Source organism: Macrobrachium nipponense, chromosome 27 (genome assembly GCF_015104395.2).
Source record: "Macrobrachium nipponense isolate FS-2020 chromosome 27, ASM1510439v2, whole genome shotgun sequence".
In the NCBI taxonomy this organism is placed as follows: domain Eukaryota; kingdom Metazoa; phylum Arthropoda; class Malacostraca; order Decapoda; family Palaemonidae; genus Macrobrachium; species Macrobrachium nipponense.
This window is the reverse complement of record NC_087216.1, coordinates 22,429,166-22,447,361: the sequence shown is the minus strand read 5'-3', so window position 1 is coordinate 22,447,361 and position 18,196 is coordinate 22,429,166. Positions and strand designations below refer to the sequence as shown.

Sequence of the window (18,196 nt, the reverse complement as noted above, 5' to 3'; positions counted from 1 at the left end):
TTGGTGTGATTTGTAACCATATATGTATAATACATTATATATATATATATATATATATAGATATACATATATATATATAGATTTATATATTAGATAGAATATATATATTATATATATATATATGGATATATATCTATATATATGTAGATATATATATATATTATAATGTAATATATATATAATTTTAGATATATAGATATATAATATATATATATATAATATATATATATATATATAATATATATATATTTATATATATATATATATATATAGATATATATGTAACCTGTATATGCGTATATATAAATATATATGTGTGTATTTATATATAGACATATATGTATGGTATGTATGTATATATATATATATATATATTATATATATATATATATATATGATATATATAATATGTATATATATATAGTATGTATATATGTAAATATATTATATACTATATGCAGAGTATATATGGATAATCTGTCCATCTATCAGTCTATCTGTCTATATATATTTATCATTGAATACAAAAAAGCAAAACTTTCACAGTGATGTGAAAAAGTTGTAGGTGGCATTTACGAACCTGTAGAAAATTTACGACAGAACTGATAGGGATTCGATACGAGAATATCGACGTCGAGGTTGTATGGTGTAAAGGCCTGTTATCGAGAGTGAAGCTCTTGTTAGTTATCGTGGAAGCCGAAATATGGGCTAGAGAATCAGATTGTTACGTTTCTTACGATTTTTTTAGTATTTATTTATGAATTGAGTTCATAATATGCTAAAAAGGAGAAAGCTGAGTTTTAGGGGTCACAGTGAGACCACCGTGCAAGGGCAGGGGGTACGGGATCAGGAAGGAGAAAGAGCTTGGTGAAAATCAGGGAAAGCTCAGGATATGTGGCCTACTTGTCTTGCCCTTTTCGTGATGTCAGTATTAGTTTTGGGTATAAAAGAATAAACAATTGTTATTTTACCAATCAGCTTATTGTGTGGGAGTAGTACTAAGTTAACGCCATTTCAAATATCTTGAAGTTGCGATTCAAGTGTTACGTAAACTTATTTCTGCTTAGCCTGAACCTTTGTTTCACAGATGACATGTCTGTCGGGAACACAGAAGTGTCTATGGTGGTAAAACGTAATGACATGCATAGTAATTCACGCTTGCAATGGCCATAATTTGCGAGGAATTTGTAACCCTTTGCAATTTTATAGTTGGCTTCAAAGTAAGCGGTCAAATAGATTATCATTAAAATCACTGAAACATGAGACATATCGTCCGCAATTGGATTGAAGATACCGGTAATTCTTGTAATGTATGCATTTTCAATATATGGATAGTCTTGATTCGGTGATAGCACTACAAAACAACGCATTAGATCTCTCTTGAAAATTCACAGACAGAAACTTCCAGCGGATTGCATTTTCCTGTTCGGTATGACGATTGAACTCTCCAGAAAACAATACGCTCGAGCTCATAAATATAACTTCCAGTGTTTTTATTTCAGCTATATTTGGAACTGTCAGTCTATCCAACAGCTTCTTTAAATCTTGTAAAATTTCAACTGAAAAAAAACTTGGGTCCATTTTAAGAAATGGTTGTGCAACAGTTTCTTTTAACTGCAGTCTTTATGTCGTCATTCGGAACGCGATTGTTTTAAAGCTATAGTCTCTGTTGTCAAGACTCGGTATATTTTAACTAAAGTCTTACCTTCGTTCTGGACTGAATTATTTTCAACCACAGCCTTTCTGTCGCTATTCTGAACTTTTTATTTTGAGCTATTTCTACCGTCATATTTTACTCCTGTTTTTGAACTATAGTTTTCCCCATTGTCATCTGGACTCTTATTTGAACTATAGTCTTTATGTCGTCATTCAGATTGATGTTTTCGAACTATAAAGATTCTATCGTTATTCAGGACTATTTTTTGTACTATAGTTGTTCTGTCGTCTTTCTATCTTCATTCATGACTATTTCTATTGTCACCCAGTATCTTCTGACCTAAAATCTTTTTATCTTCATTTAGGACAATTTCTTTGAGTTACAGTGTTTGTATAGTTACTCAGGACTACTTTCTTCCGAATATAGTGTATCTGTGGTCATCTAGGTGTTTTCATACTAAAGATTTTTTATCCTTCAGGACTATGGCCTTTTATTAACGACTATTTTTGCTGAGTAAGCCTACAAACTACTTTGTTGTTGTTGCTGCTGTTCTTGGGGAAGGGGTAGGAAAGCCTAAAAAGGCCTGAAAAAGGTGTTTCGCATTGAGTTAAAGATACAGGAATTTTGGGATAGGATATTTATGATTTGATTATTAGAATGAAAATGTAAACAAATAAATAATCTGCATGTAAATAAACAGTACAGAAAAAATTGTTTCTAATAAAATATAGCGTATTTATTTTGATTTTCGTTGGTGAAACAGGATGGTATCTGAGCGTAGATTTTAGCATGTTTCAATTAACGTCAAGTTACGACGATAATGTTTACAACTTACGCCTGAGGGGAAAACCTTGCACGCATCCCGAGTAAGCTGGAGGTCGATCACGACTTGATACCATTCAGGACAATTTTTTTCAACGAATTTAGAAAAAATCTATAGTTCATCTACAGTCATTTCAGATCGAGAAGGTGGAGAGGATCGAAAGAAAACACCTTCCTTTGAGCATATCTTTTTATTCTTCTTTCTTCATAAAGACTACGTACATGAAGTTGTGGTAGATAATCCCAAAAAGAAGGAAATGAAAAATAAAAACGAAAATAAAAACAAGTGACACTTGGATGTTTGTGAATAGTTACACTCTTATACAGACTTTCAGGTCTTCGGATGGCGTACGTGGAAAGTGTTAGCTATCTCTGAAAGGGGGCGAATTAGGGACAAATCAGGGAAGAGGCCAGGGAAAAGTTCAGGGACTATTCGGGGAAGATCAGGGAGAAAGCAGGGGAAATTTATGTAAAAGGAAAAAATCGTCGATAAAAGGGAAAAATTAGGAAGAAAGTAAGAAAATTTGAGAACAATTTGGGAAAAATCAGGGAGAAGTCAGGGAAAAATTTGGTAAAGGGTAAAAGATCAGGGAAAAATTTAGGTAAATGGGGAAAATTATGACAAAGAAAAAATCTGGGGAAAATTGAAGGAAAATCAATGACATTATACGGGAGAAATTAGGTCAGAATTGGAGGGGAAAAGTGAATAAATTGAAAAGGTGAGAAGTTAGGAGGCTGGGGGTAATACCAAGGAGTGGTAATTGATTAATTGATGCATGAGACTTGGAACTGGTGTGGTGGTTGAAAAGGAGGTCAGTAAAATAGTCTCTCATGTAGTCGTGGGTCATTGAATTGTAAGTAGTTGAAAGTGGTCAATATTCTTCCATTTCTTTCGCTTTGTCTGAACTTCCTTTACTATGGTTGTTTGCGTCATTAAAAATATTTTGTTATTACGGTAATCATTTTAATATTTTCGTTATTTTACGTCATTGGAATTATTATTATTTTTTTTCTGATGATTGAAATTCCAGGAAATGAAAAACTTTTGAAAAATCGATGGTTTTTGGGAAAAATATGACGAGAAATTAACTGCACAAAAGTTTTCCGACTAGCTTTCTAGAAGTAATATATATATTTTTAGAGATAATGATATATATTTTCAGATGAAATTATATATAATTTCAGGTAAATTTGTATTTATATTTCGAGAAAAATATGTATATGAGTAAGTTATTTATAGAGGTAAATACATTTTCAAAGAATATCATATATAATTTCCTTGGGAAATTATAAATATATTTTCAAAGAATAATAGATATATTTTTTTGGAAACTACATATATTTTCAGAAACAAATACATATATATCTCCCAAGAAAAGCACCACGTGGGCGAAATTAAATACATTTCTCGAAAAAATGTGTCATTTCGTAAAAAAGAAAAAAAAAAAGGAGAAAAAATAAATTAGAGAAGAGGAAACATTCGTTTTGAGTCTGTGACGACGAGACTTGAATCACACATTTAATTCTTTGTTTTATGGCCTCTTACGATATCTTTTACGGCTGATGATTAATTCATTTCTTCTAGACGACGCTGGTGGGGGAATTTCCCCTCATCTCTCTTCATTTTCCATTTTTCCCATTCGACGGGACGGCGTTCTATTTTTGTGCAGTCATTTTTGGCTTTTTTTTTTCCTAAATGTTTTATTTTAATATTTTATTAATGTCATTATTTGACCTTAGTGGAATATTATTATTTTTATTTTTTTATTAAAACTATCATTTTGATATTTTATAATTATCATTATTTTACCTCAGTGGAATTATTATTATTATTATTATTATTATTATTATTATTATTATTATTATTATTATTATTATTATTATTATTATTATTATTATTATTATTATTATTCTAATTGTCCGTTGCATTAAGTTGACCGAATTAGAATTTTTTTTTTTAAGTTTCATTGGTTTGATTACAAATTTTTTAGTCCTGCATATTTCTGCTAATTGTCTGTTGCATTAAACTCTGATTTAAAACTGAAGCTCAATTTCTGTTAAGACTTGGAAACGCCTGTTTGTCTGTCTGTTGGTCTTCTAAACACTGGTCTGTTTGCCATTTCTGTTTCCATAATGAACTCTCTTCGTCTATTTTCTATCAATAACTTATTACCTTTTAATTGTTGTTCTTGGCAATCACCTTCATAAGTATCTAGTACAGTCTTGAGTCGTTGAAAAACACCCGTATATCTCCGTTAATTTTTCTTGTTTTAGAAAGTCTGTACCGTCATTTTCGTCATTAGCGTCATTCATCTGTGTATGCAATACTGTCGTTTGGTACATCTGTCAAAGTTCTAATGTTGCAAGAAACTGATTTTAGTATTGCCTTTCAGCAAATCATGTAGCGAAGTATTTCAATGCAATTGCTGTTAACAGTCATTTGTTTGAAAGTAAGAAATGTGACAGTAGTATTCTCTTAATTATATTGAGTTATGTAAGTAAATTATTTAAATAATTCAAATGGTATTCTTTATATATTCAAGCGGTATTCTGTGAATATATTTCATTAGGTTGAAATATGTCATCTCTTGATCTCTTTAATTAGTCAGACAGTTCTACCGTGATATATTTACAGCATAATATATTTTTATTATGCCATTAAATGTTGGAATTACAAGTATAAAGTTTGTTATTTATGTGAAAAATTTTCCATAGTCATTCCAGTGAATCTTTCAATGCTGTATTTTTGTATTTAATGGTGTTTCGATTCAATTAGTTAACTGCCTAAGAATAGATTTCTGTCATTTATCTGGACAATTCCTCTTATTATTGACATAAATGATAAATTTTCATCATATCTTATTGTGGGGAAAAAGCCGTCATAGGATCAGTTCATTGGATCAGTCAAATCTATAATTTTTTTTATATTCATCATGGATTTTTATCCAGTCAGCAAATTCACACGAGTACTTTACACTAAATTTCTGTAATTTACAGGGAGTCCGTAACACGCCGGGTAATAACAAAATGAACTCAAACTGATGTCAATAACAATGTTAATTGATTGTCAGAAATCGATCTTACGCTCTCTTATGAAAGATCGTTAGTCTTTTAACGGTAAGGAATGCTAATTTTGTCATAAAGTCAACAATTCTAACATTTTTCACATTATCAGCGTCAGAAGAAACATTCGTCATTTTCGTCCATGAAGTTAGAAAGTCATTATCAATGTGGCATCTGAAGATTCTTTATTGATTTTAGCCAAGTTTAGTAATCTCAGTGGGATTATCAGCAATTTCTACCAATAAATTAGCCACTACGAAAGTTAGTTAGTTACGCTTAAGATGTCGTTGCCCTTATCCTTGGAAAGTTGTAGACAAATTCATCGAATTGTTTTTATGTCACTCATGTGTTGTTACAATGGTCTTGTCTTCTATACTTGCAAGTAATTTGTGTACATCTTCTGTGACGTCATTTGCTGTCTTTGGTTGTTCATCAGTAATTCATCTTTTAAAACGTGATATTTTCATCTATTCAACAATTTATTTTTAAAGTTTTAGGTTTCCTCAGTGGCTCAGTTTTTTCAGTAACTTCAAGTCTTCAGATTCTCAATAATTCATCGTTTAAAGCCTCATTGTCACTCATTTTCTGAGCGATGTCATTTCCTGTATCATGGAAGCATTCCTAAACTTTCAGAGTCGGAGGTCAATTATTATTATTATTTTAGGGAATACATTGGTTATGTCAGTGACTATCTATGTTGCTATATTTTGTGGATTAATTCATCAATATTGTGACGTAATTTTTTCACTCCTGCCAAACCACTTTTTTAAATAGAGAAATATGTTTTAACCGTCAAGAAATTCACATATAGTCTTCTGTGCTTTGAGTTCGAAAAATGACCTCTTGAATTTGCGTTGGCTTCAAAATAATAATCAGTATTCATGCTACTCCATATTTTGCTGCCTTTTATTTGTATTTCTGACGATTTGCCGCTACTGAAAGTAACGCCATTCCAGATAAACACGCTTTAAATTTTTTTCCATAAGAGTTTGCGAGGGGTTTTGTTTTCAATCTCCAAATAATGACTTCGAAAATGATATTTTTGAACGACTTTTTTTCTATTTTTCTATTTCATGGAGAGATAATTTTAGCGTCACTTTGGGCAGAAAAACGATTTTTTTTTTTTCATTTCTTTTTTGTCTCCTTTATATAAAAACTATTTTAACTATTTAAAGCGAGCTTTCATAATTCCTACGCTTTATAACCAGTCATCAAATTATACGTTTGAAATATTTTATATTTTGACAATATTTAGCATTTGGTGTCGTCTGTCAGATCTTGTCTTAAATTTGATTACGAATTCATACACAAACTCTACATGCTCATTCTCTTTTCTGTTTTCATCAGAGAAAGTCTTTGAACTCCACATTGCAACAGACTCGCATTGCATTTCCACACTGCATGCTATGTCATTCCTCGTTGTTACGCATCGCAGAATAGCCTGTGACGCTGCTGATCCGTTTCATTCTGCTCACTGGTTCTCCAAGAGCGAATTTGTAACCAGATTGCGTCAAATCCGTTCCTAACCTAACCAGCTCAGAAGGGAAATCTTGCCTCATCCAGGTAATTGTAGAGATTGTTAATTCTGCCTAAACTGAGCCTCGATGCTAACTAGTTGGAGGGAGCTATCTTGACTAGGTTTTGAATGTAATGAATTTTGAAGCGACTAGTATGCCAGTATGGAGGCAGCTATCTTGACTGGGCTTTGAATGTAATGAATTCTCCTCGACAAGCCGTGCACGTTTGGAGGCAGCTATCTCGACTCAACTTTGCGCATGCGCGTTTGTCATCAGCAACAAATTGTAGCAGGAACTTTTTTGCACAAGTACCAATTAAAATTGACCCGTTATAAGTACCCATAAATTTCACTCTGATAATTATTATCGCAGTTGTCGTTATAAGTACCCATAAATTTCACTCTGATAATTATTATCGCAGTTGTCTTTCTCTTTCATTCGTAATTACTTTCTCTTGGTTTTTAATGCAGATATTGAAGAGTTAGGTTATGACGGTATGACATTTGTGTATTTACTTTGGATTTAGAGAAGTCGCTATATATATATATATATATATATATAATTATATATGTATATATATATATATAATTCGTCTATCTAGTATCTCATTGTTTAGTCCATGTAATCTTCAATGTCCATACAGTGTATGCGCACGTGTTTTTTTTTAATTTTTTTTATAAACGTATGTACATTTGTATACATCTATATTTACATAAATTTGCTTGGCGTATGAAAAGGAATACAATACCACTGATGTACGTCTAACACTATCGTATTTCTCCTTCTATTTCCCCGGAAGAACAGGTAGACAAATCCTTAGGGCAGACAAAAGCTTGTTCGAGACAAACCCTTGTGGTAGACAAAAGCTTGTGGTGCACAAACGCTTGTAGTAGGCAAACCCTTGTGCTACACAAAAGCTTGTGGTAGACAAACCCCTGTGGTTCACAAACGCTTGTAGTAGGCAAACCCTTTTGGTAGACAAAAGCTTGTGGTAGACAGACATTTATGGTAGACAAAAGCTTGTGTAATTGAATACATAAACAGAACAGCTGACGAGGTGGGTTTAGGGGAAATATAAGCACTCTACATATTTTTGTTCTATTTAGTTCTGTCCTAAAAAAAATCTACGATTATTTGTTGTTCAACCATATAGATCCTACGGACAATATATCCTAAAATCTACAAAATGCTCAGCTACGGGACTCCTGCACACTGACATGCTTTTATTGATTTTTTTTTTACTCTACAGCTGCCTCAACACAACAACACGAGTACGAAAACTATTTTATTTTTTTGCTATGTATTACATTTATTCTTCATTGTGCCAAAGAGCGGAAAAATGAATGACAATTGAATACACGGACAATACGGGTAATAATTACACACACACACACATACACACACTCGTAAAAGTATATGCATAATCAATTAATATGCGAGGAGCGTTGTCTATAGCCACCCACATATATGGGTTGTGAGTCAACGTTGGATGGAGTGGCTGGACGCGCTTGCGCGCTTGAATGTAAGGAGTATTGGGTTGCTTTTAATTTAAAGGATTAGGTTGCCATAAGTTTCTCAGTATTTATCTAGAAGTAAGTGGTAAGTGTCGTTGAAGTCTGTATGTGGCAAAATAATAATGATAATGATTTTCAAAGTTATGATTACTATTATTATTATTGTTGCCATTCTTGTTGTTATAAAGACTGTTGGTCCTGTTCCGGGTACTCCGTTGTCTCACAACCGACTACAAAAACTGCAATCACAACAGGCTGACATATCACGCTAACTGCAAAAATTTGAAGCTCCAAACTTCTACTGTACTTTTCTAAAAAAAGACACAAATACATTAAACCATTCGAAAGAGAAGTAGAAATATCTACTTTGATCTTTCGAGTCTTGTGAAGTGGCCACGCTTAAGTTAAAGACTAGTATTTCTAGTCTTTACTGGTACTTATAATAGTATCAAAAGTTGCTTCAGTATGGTAAAACCATTCATTAAATCGATTCTGTCAAAATACATCAAGCGGATTACAACTAACAATTCGTCTTAACTGTTTGTAAAGTATCATGGCATAAGAATAAGATGTACGTTCGTCTCATTGTATTTAATCAGCTGTTAAATAGAATGAGGTGAATGTTATCATCATATCATATTCTCTTATCTTTGTTGATCTTGCTTACATAGCTGATTACTTTTAATTAAAGCTATAGCAGATATCACTTAAATGTCTGTGAATGATCAGGTATCTCTTATGTCTTATATGCACTTATCATTTATCTTAATATCTTCTTCATGTATATTCACAATTGCTTATTCACTATCAGACCAAACACATGCGTATATATATACTTATATATATATAATATATTTATAATTATACTATATATATACAATACATATACATAGTACATATATCATATTTATATATTTAGATATATATACCATATACATATACATATATACATATACATAGTTTCTAATGCCTGTGTTTTTTCATGTAAAAGCGAGCACATATTTATATACTATATTTACAGTTATATAGATATACATATTGTACAAATGAATATGCATACATATGGATATATAGAGATTTAATTGGTGTGTATAATATATATATATATATATATATATATATATATATATATATATATATATATATATATATAAATGTATGTATGTTTGGGTATGATTTAACGAAATGGTAAATGTTTTAAGTTTTAAGGAAGTCACGTCAAATGTCATGCGTCAATTAAAAAAAAACTTTAGGAACCAGCAGCAATGTTTACCAGTGCTAGCAAAATGTAAAAGTGGTTCTCAAGTCTACTCACAAAACTAAACACTAGTACTCACGAAACATGTAGCTGTCGGAGGAAATTAATGGTTCACAAAGATTTCATTTTCCTTGAAATAGCTACAGACTGTAATGAGAGTAGTTCACCTGCAGGTGAATAAAGATGGCAGTTTCTCAACCTGCGCAAATGTGTCTCGTGAACATCTGTTCCAGAAATGTAATGGATATTCATTATTCAACAGAAAAAAAAAGAATAAAACGTTAACAACACTTGTACCTCTGTTCTGTATGCCTGAGGATTCTATCCACAACATCTGTTTACAACATAAAATAAAGTTATACTCATTGATCTGTATATATATATATAGCATTTGATATTTCTATTTACAAATAAATGTAACATTTTTCCTATTAATATTCGCTCTGGTCGCTATGGCGTGTGACGATCTTGTTCAAGATTTCCACCGTCGTAGTTATGCCAAGTATCTTCTTTGCGTATATATTTATATATATAAATATATAATTTCATAAATATTCGTTATGGTAACCAATGTAAATTAACAATGTCTAATAATAGTTAATATATATTTTTTTTTCACATGTGCTAGAGAGGAGTAAAAATGAGTCTTAAATCTTGGAATAAATTTTGGAATTTAAAACATTCTACCTCAGACGATTGAAATTGGAGTGATTTTTAGTCATTTCTTATCTTAGTAAGTTGAATTTAGTTTTTAGAAGCTTCCTCTTTGGGGAGATAGAGAAGAGAGAGCGTAAAAGGCAGGAGTATTGGAAATTTAGAGAGAAATTTAGAGAATTGAAAGATGGAAATTGTATTTAAACTTGTAAATAATTATATTAACAAATACCATTATTTACACGGATGTACCCGCGTGAAATAGTAGATAGATCGAAGCCTTCATTATTCGACGATTCACTTATCAACGCTTATCCAGTGATGAAGACATAACCATCCGAATAAAGTGACCTTCCAGTCTTTGTTTGGAAAAAATGGAATCGGTCGAGAGAAGGGTGAAAATACTGATATTTTATTTCGACGGGAATAGAGGGGAACGCAGTTCATAGACTGTTGTCCAAGCATCAATAACTGGAGGAACAACGGTGATCAAAGGGACACGAATCCGTATAACTAGCTAGAAAAATAACGAACTCTTCCGGCTGAAAGGGGATCTGGGATCGTGTGTGTGTTTTCGTGTGTGTGACGGTTACAAATTGGTGTTATTTCAGCTATAGTGGAAACGAAAAATGACAAAAAAATTCATATTCGAGAGAAGGATATTATTATTATTATTAGTATTACCACAAACATTATTATCTTTACAACAACTCTAGTAAAACTTCATAAACAACAAATGTACATAGATTCTATTTATTACAAATCATGTTCTTTTTTTATTATATTAAAAGCCGCGGCACAAACTGTCGTCGCTAAATAATTCGTCTGTAGCGTTACCAACCGACAAAGAATTGTCCCACGCAACGCCAGGTACCATTACACATCGCAGGGGGAACTTCTAACGGATTGCGTTGCTGCGTCTTCTACTCTTGACGCGCTTTCGGACTTCCAAGAGGAGGACTTCTTCCGACGGGAGAATCTCCTCCAAAAGGGAGGAATTCTATCAAAAGGGAGGATCTCTTCCAAATGGGGGATTTCCTCCAAACGGGGACTTCTTCCAAAGGGAAGACCCTCTTCCAAAGGGGAGGACCTCCTCCTAAGGAAGGTCTTCTTCCAAATGGGAGGCCCTCCTTCAAATGAAGGTCTTCTTCCAAAGGGGAAGACCTCCTCCGAAGGGGAGGACAAAAGGGGTGGAGGACGCTGCGTGACGGCATTACAGTAACAATTTAGACCAAGCGGATTATGGTTACAGCATGGCGCACGCTTAATACCGCTAGGGACGTCACAGAGAAAGAGATAGAGATAGAGAGAGAGAGACTATATACAGACCACTCATGCAGTGCTAATAGGACATCAGAAACCAGAGTAATAAATATTGTTAAAACACAGTAATATCACTGTAGATCTCTGCTTCTTTTTTTTTTTTTTGGGGGGGGGTTTGGGGGAAAGGAGGGGGAAAGCAGTGTCTTTTCTTTATTTATTGTCTATACGTATATATCGAGGTTTATTATTTACACGTGTGTGTGTGTGTGTTTTACCTTGACTTATAGATAATTACGGGACTTTGAAGGGGGCTAATTCGATATTGTGAAAGAAAATTCCATTTTTTTATATTATGCGAAGTAGTTATTATTATTATTATTATTATTATTATTATTATTATTATTATTATTATTATTATTATTATTATTATTATTATTATTATTATTATGAGCAGCTTCTGTTGATTGCAAAATTGCTTTCAACTATAATCTGTCTTTCAAGAAACAAAAGCTCGTCCATTCCATAAACGTTTCTCTAAAATAGACTAAGATGTACACGTCCCTAAAATTCCAGTTGTCTGAACGCTTTTAGGTAATATAAATTTTAGGTAAATAACGATTGTTCTTCAATAAAGCCTAAGCTATAAAGCTGAAATTATTATCTTTATTAGATCCAACAATCTGTAGCGATCCTTCCAAGTATTGAGCGTAGATTGTACTGACATCCGGTAATTTAGTATCAATAGCTCTTTTATCTGATATGACCTCTATTATGCTTTTGAGTCCCTGGTATGATCAAAAAACTTTCAAAGTTACTTCACGGTATGAAGGATAAGATCCTCGGAATGTTACCTTCACAATATAGAGAGTTAGTCCCCCGTACAGACGCGGATATTCTTCATCTCGAGAAAATAAGCAATTCGTTGTAATTATGACATTTTTGAAAGTCAGGTAAGAGAGAATGCGTTCCTTTTTAGCATTATATTAATTATTATAATTGCTGTTGTTGTTTTTTTGTCCACATCTTCACTCTGCCATGGTCATTAAAATCTTTAGGGTATTATTAAGCAGTTTTTGGGTTTTATAGCAAATGTATGTTGAATATTAACTTTTATTTATGAATCATATTTTATTTTAAATTTTATTCATATCACACTTTTTCTGTGGGATTTCAAAGATAGGTAGAAAGATCTATCTACCGTTACAGACGTCTATGTACATACATATATATACCTACAATATATACACACGCATTTATGTTCCTGTGTGTATGTGTGTGCTGGCGTATGAATATGCTTCGTGTATAATTCCCCTGATAGGTATATTTTTCTCTTCGGTAACGTTAATTAATTCTAGACTTAACAAATCAGAAGCTTTCAATCCGTTTTCATTATTAAGCGATAGGAGTTATTGATCCTGAAAAAAGCAGATTACAAGATTAAATTGAAAATATATTTATATATAAAAGCACACGATGATATAAATCAGTTTCGCAGACGCATATATTTTTTTGTATGTTTTCCAAAAAATCATTCATAAAACGTTTTATTATTGTCAATATTACTAAAACTTATCGTTAGCTTTTTATATCAATGCATATTCTAAAGTAAAATCTATATAGTCAGACAAGTTTTGCTCAGGCAAACGAAAGCTTTTTTTTATATTAAATATTATTATTATTATTTTTTATCGAAGTAGCGAAACTTAACATACGAAACAAAACGCGCCAAGGCGTCAGACATTAGTTTATTATTATAAGACGTATGACTTAAGTAAGCTAAGACGTCAGGTGTCGAGAGACTTCTGACGTCGTCCTCTAAGTATTCATGATCACAGGCTTATTTATGAAATCGACAAATACGTCTCAGAAAAGCTTTATACTGCTCAAATGTACAATAGACTTACTAGTTTATCTTACACTATATATCTAGAAAGAGGGATGTCTAGGTAACCCCTCGAGAATATAAAAGAGAGAGAGAGAGAGAGAGAGAGAGAGAGAGAGAAGAGATGAGGGAGAGATGAGAGAGAGATGTGAGAGATAGAGGAGCAGAGGAGAAGGACGGGACGAGAGAGAGAGAGAGAGTTAGTTAAAAAAGGGAATAGTTAGTCCCGTTATACCGTTTAGTTAATACTGACGAAAGATGCCTTCATGTGTCATCACAATGCATTATTTTTTTTTACTTAGATAAATGTGGTTTCACCTACAGTAACCGTCTTCATCTAGCGAACAAGTAACATTGAAAAGGACAGTTAAGTTTCTCGTGTCTACCTCTACGATGCGCTGACTTCGAATATTGAGCGTCATACTGGAACTGTTGTACTTGAGGACAAGGGTCGAGATAGGACTTCGGGATCGAGGTCAAACATTTTCTTTTATTTTGCTTTTGCTTTAATTGTCCCTTTGAAGTGGCCCTGGGGTTATGTTTCTCCCTGTGATGATTCGAAATGTCCCTCTTGAGAATCTCTTGACTCTTGAACATATTCTTGTTGCTTATTTCGTCTCTTAAGAGTCGATGGAAACTGAACGACTTTGGAAAAATTTGACATCTGTCTCAGGAACCTCTTGGCTGAATGATAAAAGAAAATGTCCTTCGCGGCTGGATCCTTCAGTCCTAGGGAATAGCTAAGGATTTGAATTCACTCATAAACCTTAAAAGGTATTTCTCAGGATGGTTTATCACTTCATTTAAAAAAATAAAACAAAGCGGTTTGTAAACCCAGTTGTGTTGATTCCCTTACGACTTAATTCGATCTTGGAACGTTGAGTTTTTTTATTTTTTATTTCTGTACTTGAAGATTTTATGTTTTCATATTTAACCTTAAATATTAATATTTTTAAAGTTTGGCTTTATTGAAATAATAAAAAAGATTAGATAGAACAACGGAAAAATTGGCGTTGAGTATTTGAGTATTTGTTCATGCACAAATATATATATATATATATATATATATATATATATAATATATATATATATATATACTTTATATATATATATATATATATATATATATATATATATATATATATATATATTCAGCACGAGACTCTAGAAGCAAATTTGACACTAAGCCAATCGAGTGACATTTTATTGCTGAAAAGTTTGTCGATCGATATATGGGTGTTAGTGAATTACTGTCCTAATTTAGCTGCCCATACATAACGGTGTATGTTACCACAGTACTCAGGGTTATGTGTTCTGGGACTGAGGTAGGTTAATGGGTTGACATTGGATGAAATTAGACATCGTTTGAAACTATGAAATTCTGAAAAGCGTAAACTGAGCATACACATCATTATTAGGGTTTTTTCTTTTTTTACACGAGATGGCGCTCGGTCGCGAGTCGTTCTTCTCACTGTCTTTCTTTCTGTCTCTCTTTCTTCCTCACACAGTGTTTTTACACTGGCTATGGCTACGTCAACCAAGACACGACTGACAGATTTTCTATGGCAGTCTGCCGCTCCTTCGTCTATTCAGAATCAGGTAAATCATATCAAAACTTGGCCATCACTGAACACCATCTCACGAACTGCTCCCGTCCGGGAGGTGGAAGAGTCACGATTCTTCTGCTTTCTATAGTCTCGCGAATGCTCGTAACTTCTCTTTCGTTTTTGTTTCGAAAGGACTGACTCTTTTCCAGTCGACTTTCCAAATTGTCCTTCGCTCACTTCGAAGCCCTCCGAAGCCATAGTGGAAAATGAATACTGTACTGGAGTTCGTGTGACTAGGCAAAAAGCTCGCGAATCTTACTTACACTATGCAGATATCGTTACTATTAATATTATTGCGTGTTTGTAAATCTTATTACCTACAAGTATGGTAATGAAAAGTGTTTAAAAAAAAGAATTAGAGAAACATTACTTTTTTCTCTCTCTCACAAGCGATTTTTCTTCCACATAAATTCTAAAACTGCACACTATTATAATATCATTTCAGCAGCGCGCCTAACATTACAGAAGTCGTTGGAATGTAGAACGAACACTAAGCTTTCTTTTCAGCTTTTTCCTTTTAAACTCGAAGTTATCGGCGTGTTTTCATCATCATTAACATCTGCAGACGAGGAAGCGATACAGGAATCTGTAAGATTTGCCTATTTCTATTTATCCTTATTTTCTGGCGCGTCTTTTAGCAATTTCATATATATATATTTATATATATTATGCATTATCACTCGTGGAAGCTTCCCTCCACCAGCTGCCGTATCCAGACTGAGCTTCTTCTGTTATAACTTGCGTTCGCCTTAGGAGTTGATGATGCAATCACTTGAGGATTCCTTAAAGGAAATACCTTTAGAGCCGCTCCCTAGCTAACACCGTAGGCAGCTGTTAACAAATGTGTTAGGGACCGATTGCCTTCTGTTCCGGTGCACGTTCCCCGTAACGCCAACTGCACAAAGAGAGGCATATTGTTAGGTTTTGAGATTGCTATTTGAAATGGATAAATATGGAGGTTAACATGTACATGAATTAAGTATGTATGAACAATGAAAATTGCATGGTCACAGCTAAACTGTGGAAGATAGAATTATACCGAGGTACTACCAACTATTGCGCCAACATACATACATAATAAACCTGCACACATTCATACTGTGTGTATATACATATATTATTTAAGCATGTATGTTTTCGTAGCTCTTCAAACTGACCAGGCGGTTATACCACAAATTGAACGAAATTTACAATTTTGAATTCATACTCTGGCTCTCACTCCAATAATAATGCATTTCCAAGCCATCACATGATAAGAAAGGACAATAAATTAAACTTCTCCGTAGTCCAGTGACAACCGAGAAACCCTCGTTAAGGATATCCCGACGATATCCAATATCTCAGGAAGTCATGCACAGGTTATGAGACTTCAGATATCCTCAGATTAATTGGCAGCTGGTCGGGAGAGTCACTCATGAGTGAGGCTCTCTCTCTCTCTCTCTCTCTCTCTCTCTCTCTCTCTCTCTCTCTCTCTCTCTCTCTCGTCTCTTCATCTCTCTCTCTCTCTCTCTCCCCCCGTCTCTCCTCGCTCTCTCTCTCTATTTTATTCAGACAGACATACGTTTTATCTATCTGTTCACCTATATGTGAATATATATATATATATATATATATATATATATATATATATATATATATATATATATATATATATATATATATATATATATATATATATATATATATATATATATATATATATATATATATATATATATATATATATATATATATATACACTATATATACACACAACAACACACACACACACACATATATATATATATATATATATATATATATATATATATGCACACACACATATATAGATAGATATAACACTCACATATGTGTGTGTGTGTGTGTGTTCTATGCTTCTACACGCCTGTGCATTTGTGTATGCACCCAACACAAATCAAGGAAAACGTCCACAGCATGATCGTCCTACCTCACAGCAAATTCCCCAGAACGAAACCGCTTATTTGGGCCCGTCCTCTTCTTCCTCGGTGAAGAGATAGGTGCTCCAGTAGGCCATGTTGAAGAAGGCGAACACCAGGGGGAAGGTGATCCTGGAGATGACGTCGATCCTCTTACTTCTGGTGGGGAACTTGGAGAGCCAGGTGCGACAGCAGTTTTTCCGCTGCGTCTGGACGTGGATCTCGCAGTGTCTTCCCTTCTCGCCTCCCATCCCTCCGTTGTGGCGTGACACCAGCGGCTTCTGGAAAAGAATAAAACCCCCCGTTGCCAACGTCAGTTATCAAATACATGCCGTGGTACATTTCGTCAAAAAAGGGATTGGAGTTGGGGCAGGTCTAGAGACAGAGAAAGGGGTGTGGGTAGTTATAGGGGGTGAATCTTATTATTATCAAATGAATATAGAAATACCATTGTAGCTATACAGATGGGCAGAAAGGGAAGAGATTAAGCAGTAATATTATCTCGATTAGAGGGAGGTATGGATCTATTATATATAGGTAGGGACCGGGGGAGGGTTTGATGGGGTCGAGATAAAAATTGTAAAACAAAAAATAAAGTAAAAAAAGAGCGTCTAAGCCATTACATCAACCGTAAGATGCTAAGATGATTAACTCATTACTATACCTTTTTATCTACCACAGATGACCTCTCCTAACACAGATGGGTTACTCCTTTTCAGTTTAGATTATAAATAGTTACCGGAATACCTATATTTAGAATGACATAGCTGGTGTCTCCAACTATGGTGTGATTGAAATATTTAGTATTTCATACATAGGTTTATAGATGTGAACATAGATGTTTCGGCTATGCATCCTCGCTGCCGATTTGCATTCACTCCAGGTGTATATGAGTTACTTTAGTGAGATGCGAATATCTGGAAAATCAATGTTAGCCTGCGTCTAAGTAAGTTTAGTATTGGCACTCGGTATAGTGTATAGGATTTCTAGACTATTGTATGGTCATTCAGTTCCGTTGTGTT

At 33.6% G+C, this 18,196-nt stretch overlaps 1 protein-coding gene and 1 long non-coding RNA gene across 7 annotated transcripts in view; one reads left to right on the top strand and one right to left on the bottom strand.

The window, feature by feature from the left end:
* Positions 1–18,196, top strand: part of LOC135200900 (uncharacterized) — a 486,387-nt gene that overhangs the window by 121,755 nt on the left and 346,436 nt on the right. The window lies entirely within an intron of this gene.
* The window catches only part of LOC135200898 (glutamate-gated chloride channel-like), a 292,745-nt gene continuing 289,311 nt past the window's right edge, over positions 14,763–18,196 (bottom strand). For all 6 annotated transcript variants that reach the window (XM_064229646.1, XM_064229648.1, XM_064229650.1 and 3 more), the window contains 2 exons: positions 17,186–17,455; positions 14,763–16,132 (listed from right to left, as the gene is read on the bottom strand). In XM_064229646.1, coding sequence (XP_064085716.1) covers positions 17,216–17,455 — 240 coding nt within the window. In that variant the 3' untranslated portion in view covers positions 14,763–16,132; positions 17,186–17,215. The remainder of the gene's footprint in view (positions 16,133–17,185; positions 17,456–18,196) is intronic.